Source organism: Staurois parvus, unplaced genomic scaffold (assembly GCF_062004578.1).
Source record: "Staurois parvus isolate SC_StPar_1 unplaced genomic scaffold, SC_StPar_1.0 ptg000525l, whole genome shotgun sequence".
NCBI lineage: Eukaryota > Metazoa > Chordata > Amphibia > Anura > Ranidae > Staurois > Staurois parvus.
Window position 1 is genome coordinate 695,823 of NW_028318321.1, and position 16,886 is coordinate 712,708.

The 16,886-nt window shown below is 40.7% G+C and overlaps 1 protein-coding gene across 1 annotated transcript in view; it reads right to left on the reverse strand.

Annotated features, from left to right (window-relative positions):
- The window catches only part of LOC149451675 (arsenite methyltransferase-like), a 47,502-nt gene that overhangs the window by 23,905 nt on the left and 6,711 nt on the right, over nt 1–16,886 (reverse strand). The window contains exons 2-9 of the mRNA XM_089690245.1: nt 14,172–14,226; nt 13,596–13,723; nt 13,141–13,291; nt 11,206–11,342; nt 10,043–10,112; nt 7,587–7,668; nt 4,695–4,826; nt 3,185–3,327 (exon numbers count right to left, since the gene is read on the reverse strand). Of these exons, the coding sequence (XP_089546371.1) occupies nt 3,185–3,327; nt 4,695–4,826; nt 7,587–7,668; nt 10,043–10,112; nt 11,206–11,342; nt 13,141–13,291; nt 13,596–13,723; nt 14,172–14,226 (898 nt within the window). The remainder of the gene's footprint in view (nt 1–3,184; nt 3,328–4,694; nt 4,827–7,586; nt 7,669–10,042; nt 10,113–11,205; nt 11,343–13,140; nt 13,292–13,595; nt 13,724–14,171; nt 14,227–16,886) is intronic.

Here is a 16,886-nt window from a genome sequence, read left to right on the forward strand (position 1 = left end):
GCAGACCCATCATAAGTGGGATCGGATCCTTGTGCTCCAGAGCTGGACAATACATTGACTGCTTTCTGCAACCTTTGGTACGAACTACTCCTTCCTATCTTAGGGACACGAAGCAGGTCCTACAGGAAATTAGGAGCCTCCCCTTGGATGGAGATATATTTTTAGTAACGGCAGACGTTACATCATTGTATACCAGTATTAATCACTCTCATGGTATGGAAGCAGTTGAATTTTATCTGAAAGAATCTGAGTTGTCTGTTTTGCATCAAACTTTTATCCTCACCCTTTTAGATTTCACTATGACTACAAACTATTTTTGGTTTGATGGTATTTTTTATCTTCAGAAAAGGGGCGTGGCTATGGGAGCGAAGTTCGCTCCCAGCCTGGCCAACCTATTCATGGCCAGGTGGGAGGAAGATGTCATTTATGCCAGGGATTGGCCAGAGCTCGTTTTTTATAAACGATATATAGATGACATCTTGCTCTTGTGGAGAGGAGAAGAACAAGCACTTGTGAACTTCTTTGGGACTCTCAATAATAATATGCTCAACATCAGACTTACCTATGAATATAGCAAGACCAGCATTAATTTTCTAGATTTAACATTAATTAATTCTAATGGGGCTTTTGCAACCTCTTCCTTTTTTAAGGAGACGGATCGCAACAGCTACATTCCCATTAGCAGTTGCCACCATCCATTGTGGCTTTCCAATGTACCCAAGGGTCAGTTTCTCAGAATCCGGAGAAACTGTACCTCAGTGGACACCTACCACGCACAGGCCTCTATTTTGCGGAATAGGTTTATTGAAAAAGGATATGAGCAATCTCATCTCACTCATATCATGCAAGAGGTGGCAAACATGGACAGGGAATCATTATTGACTGATAACCCCACCTGTAAGCCTTCCAAGATTTGTCCTTTTGTGACTACATTTTCTGCTCAGTTCAAAACAATTACGAGAATAATTAACCAGAATTGGAAAATTCTTAAAGCGGATCCAGTTTTGGCGAGGATCTTGCCGGAGATTATGTTCAGGAGGGCACAACCTTTGAGAAACACGATAGCCCCTAATATCATCAACCCCCCTACTAAAACAACGTTTTTTAACAACATGATTGGATTTTTCCCGTGCAATAATTGTATTATATGTACATGTAATGGACACAGGAAAAGGAGGATTGATGACTTTACATCTACTAGTACCGGGAAGAACTACAAGATTAATAACTTCATATCATGCAATAGCAGATATGTGGTTTATCTTTTGCAATGTCCGTGTAAAAAACAGTATGTAGGTCGTACCACCAGGAGACTTAGAGACCGACTGCGGGAACACGTTAATAATGTGAAAAAAGGCTATAAAGAGCACTCGTTGTCAATGCATTATAGGACTCATCATAACAGAGACCCATCTTCCTTGACATTTGTAGGAATTGATGTAGTACAAAACCATTGGAGGGGAACGAATAAAAAGAGAGCGGTTTCCCAGATGGAAACTAAATGGATTTATCAAATTGACTGTATGCGTCCTAAAGGACTTAACATAGACATGGATATTAATTGTTTTATTGACAACAGTTAGCATCATTTTTATCCCTTTAGTATCACTTTATTGTCTCTTATCCTTTTTATCGTGTATTTGGTTTTGGGTCATAGTGAAATCATTTTATATATTAATTATATATGAGGGGATATTTTTCTCTATATAAAATATATTTTATGTATGGTTTTAATTTGTTTTAATCGCGTGATTTTATACATGTTTTGTATTATATTATATTATATTTAGTATGTCATATGTTTCTGCATTTGAAATCCTGAATGTGAGTTTATTAAAGAGTGTGGCATTAGCAATGACCACCAGGTATAACCTTATTTTAAATTTGACCATTTGACATTCTATATTCATATTTGATTTTAATCTGACCTCCTCGTATTGCTAATTATACATAATATGCTGATTAATATGCTGATTAATATGCTGATTAATTTGTTGGTATATTGTTTGCTTTTATCTATATCTATATATAAGGCTTTGGGTAAGATATCCCTTTGATGACCATTATGCCATGGAAATGAGTAACCTGGTACTGATGGCGCTATTAGATTGCCCATGGGACTGTTTTGCCTTGAATCATCTCCATGTACAGGTTGCTGGGCAACACACCTTTCCCTGGTGATCATTGTTATGCCGTTTACTCCGCGCTGACAGCGCTCGCGCATGCGCTGTTCGGCGGGCTACATGAAAATGGCGCCCGATACGGAGACATTTGTCGATGGGAAAATGGCGCGCGATTACAGCGCATGCGCCAATTTCCCTATTTAGGTCCTACACTGACGTCCACTGCTGTAAGCTAACCCCCTATGACTACGTGCCTTCGCACGAAACGCGTCAGGGAGCGGCTACAAGCGGTGTGACGTCACGCCGACCGGCGCCACGAGGGCCCCGGCGGCCATTTATTACCTATCCATTGTATGGTCAGTATCTTTCCTGCCTCTGCCTGTATATTGTGTGTTTTTGGGAATAAATACCCCTTGCCTATAAGGTATCACACTATCTGGCCTCCTTTGTTCTTTGGGCTCTGGTGGGAGTCCTTTACATCTGCAGAGCGGCCTTTTCTTCTATGTGTGGAATACACTACCAGGTGGCGGAGGGCCTTTTGTGACCAGATCTGACCAGATCCATATGAGGACCCTGGAATTGTCAGCTTTGAATGCGCATTTGAATTGCGTATCTGGTGAGTGCGCAATTTTTACCTTTATCACCTCATCCACGAATCCAGGGATTGGAGCTCTTTAAGGACTCTCTTGGATCTTGAGCACGCTATGGACTATACTCATCATTTAGTCACCGTTTTGCACTCTATTAGCACTTTTATTGATTTATATTAGTGTATATTTATCAAGTATATTAGTGTATATTTATTCAGCTAGCGCTGCACCTCTCCCTTATATGCATTTTTGATTATTGAGAAGGTTCATATGGTACCTTTTTGGTGTTCAGCTGCTATTTTCTTATCTCATTTTATTTATTAATTGATTTTATATTAGCTGTTTTAAGCGCTCACTTATTTTGAGAAATGGTTATACAATGTTTTATGTAAGAAGATCTAAGGAGAGACAGGTGAACAGAGGGTTCACCAGGCTGGTGCACAGAACTGAATTACATTTGCAGTGGGTTACCTTAAAAATTACATTTGCATCAAATTGCACTTCAGTCTCACAGCCTGTGACTCCTCCATTATAAATAACCTGACCCTTTTCCTTCACAGAGTCCCCAGGGAGCTTGAAGAGACGAAATGTAGCAGAGACAAACTTGTAGGCACCTAAAATATACAAATAAGATGAAATAGATCATATATAGAATAGAAAATTCTCACATATCATCATCATAGAAATTATTTTATTCCTAAAAGGCAACAGAGTTTGGTCACAGTAATCTGACTGTAGAGAGAGGAGGGAAAACAGAGATACAGAGATGGCCAATCCTTCTTTCTTCTTAATTAGAAGAGAGAAGGAAGATGATGACCACATGTGTACCATGGTCTGTTGGTAGAGCATCAAGGGAAAAATCATCTAGCAGCAGTATAGCTGATGTGCAGATATCTCTTTGTACAACTATAGCCCCTTTCACACGGACGTTCCAATCTGGTCTGCCGGCCCGTTTTTCAGACGGACCTGATTTGAACCTCTATTCTCCTCTATGGAGCGGACATGTGTCTGTTTATACCCGATGTCATCCAATCTGGTCCACCAAAAAAGAGACGGATGAGGATCCATTCCCTTTCCATCTGTCAGATCGGATGGGATGGCAGTCAGATGGAAACGGACAGGTGGTCCATTTCCATCCGACTGCCCTTAGAGAACAGAGAGCTGTGTCTGCTCTGCAGCTGCCATAATTTCTATATTGAAGGTTTCATGTTGAACCTGAGTAATATCATTATTGATTCAGTCATTTTCGCTGCCTTTCCATTTTCAAGGGAGGTGCTCGGCTGGGTGTTTACTGAAAATCATTTGATCTATATTTATTTTTATATATTGTTTTTTTTATTGTATGCTGAATTTTGCATTGACAGATAGTATTTTGTAGTCACATTAATTTCATTCTCATGAGAGGTGCTCAGCTGGGTTTTTACTTTTAATTTTTTTTATTTTCTATTTTTGCTGGAGGTATGGTTATTCATATGTGTGACGTTAATTGATTGTATATTAGTCACCTTTTTCACTCTTAGGTGAGGTACTCAGACAGGTGTTTATCATATATTTATTTAATGATGGTGGGTTATTTGAGTAGTGCAGCATTAATTTAGTTGTACATATTGGATTTGTGGGAACACAATTAGGTGCTTGCTGCAACTCTCACACATAGATTAGTGACTGCCAGCGCAGGAGGATCTACCCATATAATTCATATATCTCTTTGCCCATCTTCTCTGGCTAGCCTAACCTACCTGCTCAATATTGCTGGTTTTGTGGTGGGACTGGAAAAGTTTGGCCTTAAAGCAGTAGTAAACCGCAAGAAAGAAAAAAAAAAAAAAGTACCCTGCAAGGTAATGTCACAATGTGCTAGTATGCATCGCATTATGGGTATATAATGTCAGTCACAATTGCTTTTGGAAAACAACACTCACCTTGCACATGTTAAAATCAGATGCACAATATTAAAGTAATATAATAAATAAAACAGACCCACCAATAATCTCTTCCAGATCCTTGTTATTCACTGTGATGTAACTGGAGGTGACAAGCCGTGGGGGGCTGAAACCAATTTCTTCTGCAATCTGATAAAGGTCTTCCCAGCAGAGTGCACCACTAATGCATTCTCCTGTATAAAGACAAAAAAGGCAACCTGTAGTATCTTCCCTTTGTGTTCTGTTAGAATCAACTAGAACGGCTACACTGGCAAATGTACAAAAAATAAGGACACTCAACATCCCCCCCCCCCTATTTTTTCCCTTCTATTTCTCTTCCCTACCCCTTGGTTGGGTATATAAGCTTTAAGTATTCGCTGAAAAGAAACTCTTGGGAAACAGTGGTTGTTCACTTAGTGCCCAAAAAGTACAGAAACAAAGTATCCAAACATTGGCATTACAACATATACATGCTGCAAGTTGTGAGATAACTCTCAGAACAATTTAACTGATAACAGAGCAGCACAGGAGGTTATAAAATGACACATTTTGGCATGATTAACAAGTATTTTTGCATTTATGAAACAGGTATAACAAAATGCTTTCAGTGGTATATTTAACAGACCAAAAGGAACCAAATAAGAGAAGTCCATTGCTAGCATTTACAAATCCCTTAACATTCACTGCAAATCTGCCAATACTAATTTTATATACTTTTCCAGAATTATATAAATTAAATGAATTTTGGTAGATTTAATCCTGTGAAGAATTACATAAAGCTGAAAACAGGTGAGAGGCTGCCATGAGAAAAGAAGAACAAAGACCAACAAGTAATTGGGTGGCGATCCCAGCCTTACAGGAAAATTTACATCCAAGCATTAACTGAATCACAATCAAAGGACAGCTATAGCATTTTAAATGTCTCTAAAATATACATGAAGGCTAGTTTCACATTAGTGTGGGCTGCAGGAAAGTAATCGCACACTTTCCCGCACCTGCAGAAGAATTGCGGTGCAGTATAGGAGATGTGTGGGGGTACCACACATCTTCACGCACTGGTAACTGGAGTGCAGTTTCCTGCACTGGGAAAAACACTGCACTATACGGTTCTCTGCTGCCAATTTATCAGAAAATTTGCAGGGATTTTTTCCTGTGCTTTCAGTGGATACAGCAGTCCATTCAAAACACGTTGATATGAACGAGGGCATAAGAGCTGATTCACACATGTGTGGTGCGGACTGAAGCTAAGGTTTAACAGCTAATTGACACAGTAGTTGTTCAGTGGTTAAATATCGTGCTGCGGTCCTCTATTATTATCATCAAAGACACATTGATTACGTGTAAAAAATAAACTAAAATAAAATCTAATATAAATAAAGTGTGAAAAAAAACAAAACAAACTGTGAAAAAAACAAATGTCCACTGTGCTTATACAATCCCTTTATACTAAGGAAATAAATGTATCATTGTATATCCAGAGACTGATAACATAAGAGTCCTCTTTCCTTTGGAGAAATCTGTGCTAATTAGATGAATACATTCCAGGTTCTAAAAACTTTTGCAGCATAAATACAGCTCTATCATGCGCTCACCTACGTCTCCAGCCTCAACAGGCTAAATCACGCAGTTTATCCTATAAAAGGATGAAGTATGCTTGGCTGCTTATCACCTTCAAACAATCTCTCCAAACCTCAGTTTTCCTGGTTAACCTGGTGTCACTCCTCTCCTCATTATCTTGTATGGATCTATGGGTTTGTGGATGGTTGGATGAATCTTCCCTCCTTCTCCCCTCCAGGGGAACAATCCTCCAGAATTACTCCAGCAAACTCCACATATATAATTGCAAAGAAAAACAGAAGATAGTGCTTTATCCTTATAAACTCCTTTTATTGCCAAACTCTGTCTGTCACACTCACATTTTCATTAAAATAAACAAGCCTTTAAGAAGAAAAGGTAGCAGTGTGTAAACACACACTGTGTCTGTACTCGCCAGTAAAGCCGACTGCACGCGGTGACGTCAGACGTCAATGTGTCTTTGATGATAATAATAGAGGAGCGCAGCACAATATTTATCTATATATTGGTTGACACTATTGTATGAGTTGGTGTGATGTGTTTGCGAACCTAAAATTTTTTTTTATTTTTATTTAATATATGTTTATTGAACATTTTTGGGTTGTGTTTGCAGTAAATTCACTGTATTGGCTCACAGGTGGACAGTTGGTTTTGGAGTTGTTCAGTGGTTCATGTCAGGTTTACATCAGGTTCAGGACAAGATTAGCTCTCAGGATTATCCTGTTCACACATATGCGGTTTAGAAACGGTTCCCATAGAAATCAATAGCCTGTAATCTGCACCTGAACCGGACCGCACTGCTCAGAAATCGGACATGACTCTTTTTCAAACCGCACTGAATCCACACCGCCAGCGCATTGGACATATGTGTACAGGCACCAAATGAAGCAATGTTTTTTCACGTCATGCGGATTGGATACGGTTCAAACCGCATCCAATCTGCAGATATGTGAACAGCACCAAAGAAGATCAAGTTAATAGAAACAATTGTATCGGTATGTGGTAAATACCAAACTCTAGTTAAAGTGGTTGTAAAGGCTCAAAGTTTTTTTACCTACATACATTCTATGCATGAAGGTAAAAACCTGAGTGCAGCAGCCCCTCCAGCCCAAGAGAACTGGTAAAAGCAGCATCTTTACATGTATGCCAAGCAAGATGTTCCGTTTTACCTAAAATAAAAATGTGATTTGGTAATGGTGACCTGTTCCCATTAATACACTTTAACAAAAATGCAGTGGGATATCTAGGTATTTTTAGATAACTTCTTTAAAGAGATATGCAGCATACTGGATATATCCTGGATTTCATAGCTCATCTTGCAGGAAGCATATTCTAATGACAATACAGTACTGAATACACTACTGATATAGTGCACTTACCCCACAGAACTTTGTTTTGCTTTAATTCAGTGGGAATAGGTTTATCAGAGTAGACGTCACTAAAGTACATCTCTCCACCATCCTGTAAAACACAATGTTCTCCTAAATGCTGTGACATCAAGGACTGCAGATAAAATAAGAAATATCTCCCTTGTTTGAGATGTGATAGACTATATAAAAGGTAGAATATTCTTCATCCAGAATGACAGGAATTTTTCTGTTTATTTTGGTATATCGAGACTACATCATTCCAGATTACTGGAAATGTCCACAATACAAGGGCCAACATATTTCACTCCCTTGCTATCTCTTGCCTCCACTATTGCAACTCTTTCATCAGTGGCGTACCTCTGCACAGAATATTCCTCTTCAGTCTATCATGAAAACTGTTACCAGACTTGTTCACCATACCAACTACTATATGACTTCCTCCTCCCTTCTCTGCCAATGCCTTCACTGGCTTCTGCGCACCCAACAAATAAAACTCTAAATATTCACAACATACATTAACAACTCTGCTCCCAGCTATATCACCAACCTCACCTCAAAATATCACCAAACTGTCCTCTTCACTCATCCCAAGACCTCCTGCTCTCTGATTCTCTCATCATCTCTTCCCATTTTCATCTCCAGGACTTCTCCAAAACCTCTCCAATCCTCTGGAACTCCCTACCCCAACCTGTATTATTTTTGCAAAATGTATAGACAATAATAACACTGTTTTATAACAGATTCAAGGCTAAAAGGTAGGGGAAATGTTTTAAAGCCAGTGGACCACCATGGTAGGAAAGCAGGTCAGCAGTGGCAGATGACATAAAGGAACATTTATCAAGCAAATTAGCAACATATTTAAGCTAGGTTCACGCTAGTGTAGCTGTGACTTGATCCAATTTTTAGTGTGATCTTGTATTGCATTTTTTAAGTGTTTTTTTATCCTACTCCATTTTTAGTAGTGGCAAGAGACTGCTCAATTCACTTAGCAATGGTATTCCAGTCACCACTAATATGACAGTTTCAGCTCTCAGAGATGCTGGTTGTTAAGGTGGTTGTAAAGGCATTCTCTGCATTAAGGTAAAAAACCTTTTACATGCACCCCCCCCCCCCAAATACTCACCCAATCTTATTCCAGTGCTGTGCACATCTGCAGCAGCTCCTCTTCCCTCTGTCAGCTCTCACAGGCTTGGCTGAGAGCAGCAGGAGCCATTGCCTCCTGCTGCTGTCAGTCATACCTGGGAGCAGAAAGCGGGGGCAGGACCTGAGCTGGGCTGTATGTCTGAGTAGACATCAACAGCCTAGCTTGAGAGCAAGCCCACATGAGTGCCCACCATAGGAAGGGGGAACTCAGGGGCGGGGGGGGGGGGGGGAGTCAGGAGTGCAGGTGGCGGACTCGAAAAGAGGATGACTGGGGCAGCAAACCACGGCACAGAGCAGGCAAGTATAACATATTTGTTATTTTATTGAAAAAAAGCAGGTTTACAATGACTTTAAACAGCTGGCATCCATTGGCGTACTAACAACCAGTGACTCATCCCTCAACAGTCAGCTAGGAATTCCCAGGCCACATGCCCTCAATATGTCCTGCCCACAGACCCCCCCTTCCCCAACCGCTGGGTCAGAGTTTTGGTTTGGAGAAGAGGCCCTTGTCCTCATCAACATGGTGTCCTCCCTGGCAAAGTAGTACCCCCAAATTGAGGGCATGTAGCCCAGTATGTTTTTTTTGGGGGGGAGCAAGTGGGCTCAATAAACTGCTAGAGCTGCCAGCCTCCCATTATTTTTCTTGCAGCTGATTGCAGACAGGATGTATACATAAGATATCCTTCCACACTCCAAATACTTGCTGGTAGATTAATTGACTCCTGTCCAAATTGGCCCTAGTCTGTGTATGCACGAATGTGAGATAGGGACCTTCCTCCGCTGATCAATGTATTCTGATGGTGGGGAAGTCTCCCTGCTGTCAGAATACAATAGCTCGGTGGGGAGGAATCATGTAAATTTTATTTTGTTCAACATGCAGGGTAAATGGAATAAAAACTGACACATCTATGGTCTGCTTTAGCTCTTTGAGGGCAGAGACTAAAATCAACGTACAGTTTGTAAAGCGCTGTGTAAATAAAACTGTGATCCCTGCACCTGTAAATGTAAGCAGTACACTAAAACAGATTTGCACAGTTGTGCATCAGATTAACCTGTGCAGATGAGACAAATTTTCCCCAAAATGAGATAAAACAGACAAACTGAAAACAGACATACAATTAAAAAGTGGTGAGGGGCAAGTTTCAATCTGTCTCAACTAATTTATTAAATCTGATAGGGAATCTCTCAAATCTGTCCCCAGGCTTCTATTTAACATTGCCTAGCTGTGCGACAGAACTATAAAATGTTCACCATAACACTTTTTCATTATCATTTTCTTATAAAATCAGTTTTATTGAATATTTACACACATACTGTATTACCTTTAGCACCCGATAAGCTTCTCTTAGCACAGCTTTCTTATCCGGAGAGAGGTTTATGACACAGTTGGATCTGTCATAAAAAAAACAAACATCTGTTAGACTATCAATCCAGAAATACCCTCATTAGCATGCAAGGCAGCATCCAAGTCTTGGGATCTTAAATTCTTTGTTCGGACAGACGGTGTTCAAATCTAGTTTACAACTGATAATAAGATGTGCCAGCACAGTGCAGACAGGCTTAAAGAATCACTAAACCATCAACTCTCTAATTCTCTTTTAGCAGGGTCCACAATAAACAAACGATCTATAGCAGGGGCATAACACATGCCAGACATGGCTCGCAACTGCATTTATGTCAGCTGTCCCTATTGCTGACAGCACAGTGGATGAAATATCCTGAGTTTCCACTCTGTAATACAGGTTCCACCCACTGCCGCTGCCTGCGCTAGTGTGGTGTCCCAGCAATTAATCGTGTACTTACCCCGCCCCCAGGCCCCGGCATTCAGAGCAGGAGGCAGACATAACTTCCTTCTACAGTCCTGCTGCATTCCAGTGCTCCATCTCCCAGCTTCCACCTGTCCTTCACTGAGAAGTAATAGATCCTGATTTAATGCTTGGTGATTCTGGGGACCCTATTTTAAAGCAGGGGGATTCTGGGGATCCTGATGTAATACAGGGGGAACTCTAGGGATCCTCATTTAAAATGGGGGAACTCTGGGGACCCTGATTCAATTTGGGGGACACTGGGGACCCTGATTTAATCCAGGTGGACTCTGGGAACCCTGGTGTAATGGGGAGAACTCTGGAAACACTGATGTAAGTGGGAGGAACTCTGGAACCCTAATGTGAGGGGGGGCTCTGGTGTAAGGGGGTAGGGAACCCTGGGGACCCTGATATGAATGTAGGAGGGTCTATGGTGAATCCCGATTTTATTGGGGGGGGGACTCTGAGGACTCTGATGTAAGGGAGGAAGAAGACCCTAATGAAAGAGGGGTGGAATCTTTTGTAAGAAGGGGACTCTAGGGAACATGATGTAAGCTTGTGGTGTCTCTGCGGAGCCTAATGTGAGGAGGAAACTCTGGATACCCTGATGTAATGGGGGACACTCTGGGGATCCTGATGTAATCCCTATAACATGGCAGATAAATGTAAATCATACTCACATTATAATATCATAGCTTTGGTCTTTTATGCCAGCACCTTTAAGATCTTCAATGTAGCCTATGACAAAGTTAATATTGGGTTGCTGGTGGCCAAATTTTTTCATATGATAATCAATGTAATTTCTGGAAACTTCGACCTAAAATAATGATAACGTTATTAGTTCATATGAATAAAACCATTTTAAATACCTCTTCAGACATTGGTCATACAGTACTTATGATTCTGTACATCAGTTTATTATATAAACCAGCCTTTCTCAACTTTTTCAACACAGAGGAACCCTTGAAATAACTAACTCAGAAAACCCCTGCTAAATATTTCTATATCTACAACTCATGATACATTAGAGTGATGATCAGTGGGAAGAATGCTCCTTACACTTGTGATCATTGGGAAGAATGCTCCTTACACTTGTGATCATTGGGAAGAATTACCCCCTTACAGATAGCTAAAAAGATAAATGGTGTCAGTGGGAACTTATCTGAGAGGCAGAAATTTCTCATTACTCAAGGAGCCTCTAGCAACTTCTGGAGGAACCCTAGTTAAGAAACCCTGATATAGACAATAAATCTAGTACAAACAAATGCAACTAAAAATCCTTGGGACACACAGCTATAAATATGTGTGATATGGCCCCCTGTATCTTCAATTACCATTTTACATTCACAGGAGAACTCTAGACACGATAAATAATTTAAAGCTAAAATTCCAGGTATGGTAATTTTTGCATAGTTACATTGGTCCATACATATACCATACCTGGGCAATTTCTGCGGGAGCTGGAAATCACTGTAGTAGCAGCCAGCTTCCAGGTTCCACGCCGATTGGCTGCCCTGCTGCTTAGTAAACACAGAAGGTTGCTCACTTGGCACTGGCACCATACAAATAACACTTTGCATCTTCTCTGTGAATGCAAAGCTCTCTCTGAATGGACAAGGTGGAGAGGCAAGGTGGTGACATCACTGTCTCCAACTCATCCAATCAGAGAATGCTTTTCATTATTGAGAAATTGCAAAAGGATTGATATACTAAAACTGGAGAAAATCTGGTGCAGCTGGGCATTGTAGCCAATCAGCTTCTAACTTCAGCTTGTTCAATTAAGCTTTGACAAAAAAGAAAAAACAACTGGAAGCTGATTGGTTTCTTTATAGAGGTTCACCAGATTTTGCACTCTCCAGTTTTAGTAAATCAACCCCAAAATGTTTTCAGTTTGCAATAGTCTGGTAAAATGGGGATTCATAATCAATTGATGAGGATTATCTATGTGCTTCAAGAGCAAACATTAAAGTGGTTGTAAACCTCTGAAATGAAAACTGAAAAAGCATATCATTCTGTAGTGTGTACTTCCCTCAATCCAAATCACCTACTATAATCTCTAGCTTTTCTTTCCTCTCTCCACTATCTGCATGAGTCACTTCCGTTTATTTATCCTTACACCAAGCAATCCTGGAATACACCCCCCCCCTCCCATCACACAGCCTCAGCTGTGCATCTTTCCCTATGAGACCATGTAGCGGGGGGGGGGGGGCTTTCCCTCCAATTAGGTCAGTCTCCGATTATACTAAGCTCTCCTATCTGTGCTGTGCAGTGTTCGACAACAGTTCCTTGTCCCCTGCCTCTAAAACCCCAGAAATACTGTGTAAAATGCATGCTTTAGGAAGCTGTAGAGAAGAGGGGGCTGCAGATAAACAGGTACAACTGTGATACAACTACGCATCACCTGACATCACCTGAGACTACTGGGTATATGTAAGGGTTTACAACCAATTTAAGTCTGTGACTTATATAATAGAAGAGAATGGATAAGGTCAAAAACTGACCAATTATTGTTAGTGGTGCTTGGATACTAGCAAAAACAAGTACAGTTTAAGGTTAAAGATCTCTTGGCTACCAAATCCATGAAGTTTGACGTGTATCCCTTTGGTAATGATCACCTGTTCATCAGTCATGTCTAATCCGGTGACGTAGCCTTTCTGTCCAACCAGCTTACTCAACATGTAACAGTCCCTTCCACTTCCACTGCCCAGATCCAGGATCCTGCAGTTCTCCAGACATTCTGGTACCACAATTCCACAGCCATAGTACCTAACAGAGCATGCAACAATATTGACAGCACAATGGAAAAAAACTGAAACGTCAGCCAAACTACACAATTCTATTGATATTTTGTAACCTGGCATTAGACTGGGAGTAGAGGTCAAATATATGAGCCCCCTTTTAAAGTAAGCAATTTATTTTTCACTATAGTAGTTACCACACCCAATCTCAGAATAGAAAATGCAGGGTCCACCACCAAAGCCCTTAACAGTAAGATACCATCTCACCAAAGGATCACAAATAACATAAAAAATATATTTATTGATTTCCTAATGACATATAAATTCCTTACCGAGAAGAAACTTCACTGTGGACCTCTTTCAGGGCATCCAGGATATAGCTGGGAATTGGCTTTGTTGGGGTTACGCATGCATTGGTTCTCAAATCTTTTGCGTTTTTCAAGTATTTACCATAATATTCCTGGAAAATACAAACTGTCTTATCACACATTGCTAGAACAAGGAGAGGTTGTGTAAAATAAATGTACTTATACTGTAAATTCCTACTTTACAATGGCCATACATTCAGAGCTTTATTACAAAGATACAACTGATACCTGGTTTATCATAAACATATGCAGTAATCCACATTGCTTTTGTAATGTTGACCATTGAACTGCTAATTGTTTTACATTAGGAATGTTTTTCACCACATACTCCCTTCTGGGTGGGCTCTATCACACCGACAGGTTATCACCGGGACAGGAAGTGAGTGGAAATATCCCTAATGGAAATCAGCAAATAGCAACCATGTGCAAATTACATTTCATCCTTCACCAGCTTAAATTAGTCAAAACAAACAAAGATTTAAATGTTAAATTAGGTATGTGGAATACATATAATAGATCCTTGGACCATGGTGGCAATACCTTGACTTCATCATGTGTTTGATGACCTTGAGAGCAGCAGCTGGATGTAGGAGAGCTAGACAAATCAACAAGCAAGATCAGAACATTAGAAATCTTCAAGGCTTTCTGTTCTCATAAAACTGAGACTTAAGCAGGACTGAATATGAGGGTTCTTCAAAAAGTTTCCTCTATTTAGTAAGAAAAAGTGTTGAAACTTTCTGAAGACCCCCCCTCCCATACAGTGTGTGTATATGTGTATACATATATATACACACGCACACACACACACATACATGTACACACACACATATACATACACTGTATATATTAATGTATAATAAATTCTGAATACAATTTCACGCCCACATAGATTATTCTACATTCAACATGAATTACAAAATATCAAAAAACCAAGTATATCACGCACTGTACATTATAAAAGAATTTCAGGCATCATTAATAAATGTTATTAAAGCAGAACAGCAATTTTTTTTTGCCCCATGCAGTGGGGCTGTGCCAGCACTGCATGGGTTAACTGCTCATTTTGTCCAGGGGGTCCCCGAAAGGCTATACTTACCCAGTCCTTCAAACCTACTAAAAACGGCACCCCCCCATGTCCAGCAGTGGACTCTTCCTGCTATCCTCATGCGCAGAACCAGTCTATGGGCATGATGACATCAGGAACAGTCCATTCACAAGCATGCAGAGGGGGCAGAAGCGGCAGGGGCCAACTTTTGCTCGGATGATTGGCGGATTAGGTAAGTATATCTCCGCCCTTATCACCCCTAGACAAAAACGAGCAGTTAGCCCGTGCAGTGCAGGCACAGCCATACTGCATGGTACAAAAAATGTTTGCCTTTTGCCTGGAATTCTGCTTTAAACTAAAACTAAAGGCAAAACTTTTATTTGGATAGAGTGGAGAAGGATTAGAACTCATTTGACGGTTCTTGGATTTTAATTTGATATTTTACATTTATTTTTTACTCCTTATGAATAGACCTGGAACCCTGATTTTGCTGTGCTACATATTTATACACAATAGAAGAAATTTATGAAAATCTTCTAAGCTGAATGCTGTCAACTTTTGCTTATAAAGTACGTAGAGGAGCAGTAGGAAAATTACATACGTATTCTTTGTAAACAAACTGGTTTTCAGCTTTGCCAAATTTTTTAAATGGGTTTGAATGTTAAGGATTACATAGGAATCATTTAGATTGAGTGACAATTTAATTCCAGGGATGGATACATTAAAAGATGAAATTATTACAAACTGTAGTACATTTTTTATTGTGTTTATAAGAGCAATCACATTTTTAGGGCCCATTCACAACCCTCATACATACATGTTTTTTGTAATTTCTTTTATTTATTGATATTTCATACCGTCTCTCCCACCCGAGTCCACTTAAGGCCAAAATGAGACGCCACAGACAGATTGAGGGGTTCCCTGAAGATAGGTTTCAGTATAAACAAAGTATTGCCAAGGTCTCCAGGTGTCTCTGAAAGTCTCTCCATGCTCGTATAAGGAGGCCGTAAGGTCCTCCATATCTCTCAGCTTGTTGACCAAAGGGACCTCGTGGGCGGGTGCACAGACCTCCAACACAAAGGAATACAGGCTTTCGCTGCGTTTAGCACTTGAATTGTCAATGAAGCTTTATACTTTTTGATGGGACGGTCAGTAAGGTGCAACAGACTTGCCGCTGGGTCGTTCAACAAATCGACACTCGTCAGATTTTTGATTGTGCTGGTCACTATCTGCCAGAAAGGTTTGATTTTTGGGCAAGCCCAGAAGATATGCAATATTGTACCTCGGTCAGAGCTGCATCTCCAGCAGAGGTCTGAGACCTGTGGGAAAATTTGATGTAGGGTCGTAGGAACCCTATACTACCTGGTCAAAATTTTGTAGCTAGTTTCCTGGACCCTAGAAGCAATTGAGGATTTCTGTGCAAAGTGAAGAATTTTCTCTTTTTGCATGTCAGTGAAATGGACACCCAGTTCAGCTTCCCATTTAGAGAGGAAGGTGAGAGTGAAGTTTTCATGCAGACTGATCAGGGAAGAGTAAAGAATGGAAAGACAGTGATGATTCGGGGCCCGCTTGTGGCAAATATTTTCCAACTCCTTAAGGCGATGATCAACCGTTGGAGAACGAGAACATTGGTGAAGAAAATGCTGGAGTTGTAGGTTGTTCCAGAAATCTAACGGATCTGTGGCAGCTCCTAAAACGGAGGGGGCAAGATATCAGGTCCCAGGAAATCCCAGAGATGGAGACGTCTGGTGGATGCCAAATGTTGAAATTGGGAATTATCCAGTCCCAGATGAAACTCTGAAGGGGGGGTCATAGGAGACGGCAATGAGGAAAGGGAAGAGCTATGAAAGATATCTCAGGAGATCAACAAAGTACTGCTGAGCGTGGGATAGTCCACTAGGTCCCTATGTAGCTGCAAAGATATCCAGGGCAAACTTCTGGCAGTGCCCGGGAGTCCTCTAGCTCCATTGCCATCCAATGTTGTGCCTCTGCATGGCAATGCCAAGCCACCAGCCTCATCAGATGGACCGCCCTGTAATAGGCTCAGATATCTGGGAGGCCTATTCCACCTTGACACTTGGGGAGGTGGAGAAGCTGAAGCTAGAGACAGGGTTTCTGATGAGACTAGATGAGACAGGCCTCAAACCCCAACGTAGAGATCAGATTCTGTCCCACAGGATAGAGAATCGCTTTTGGAGTTAGCAGGGATT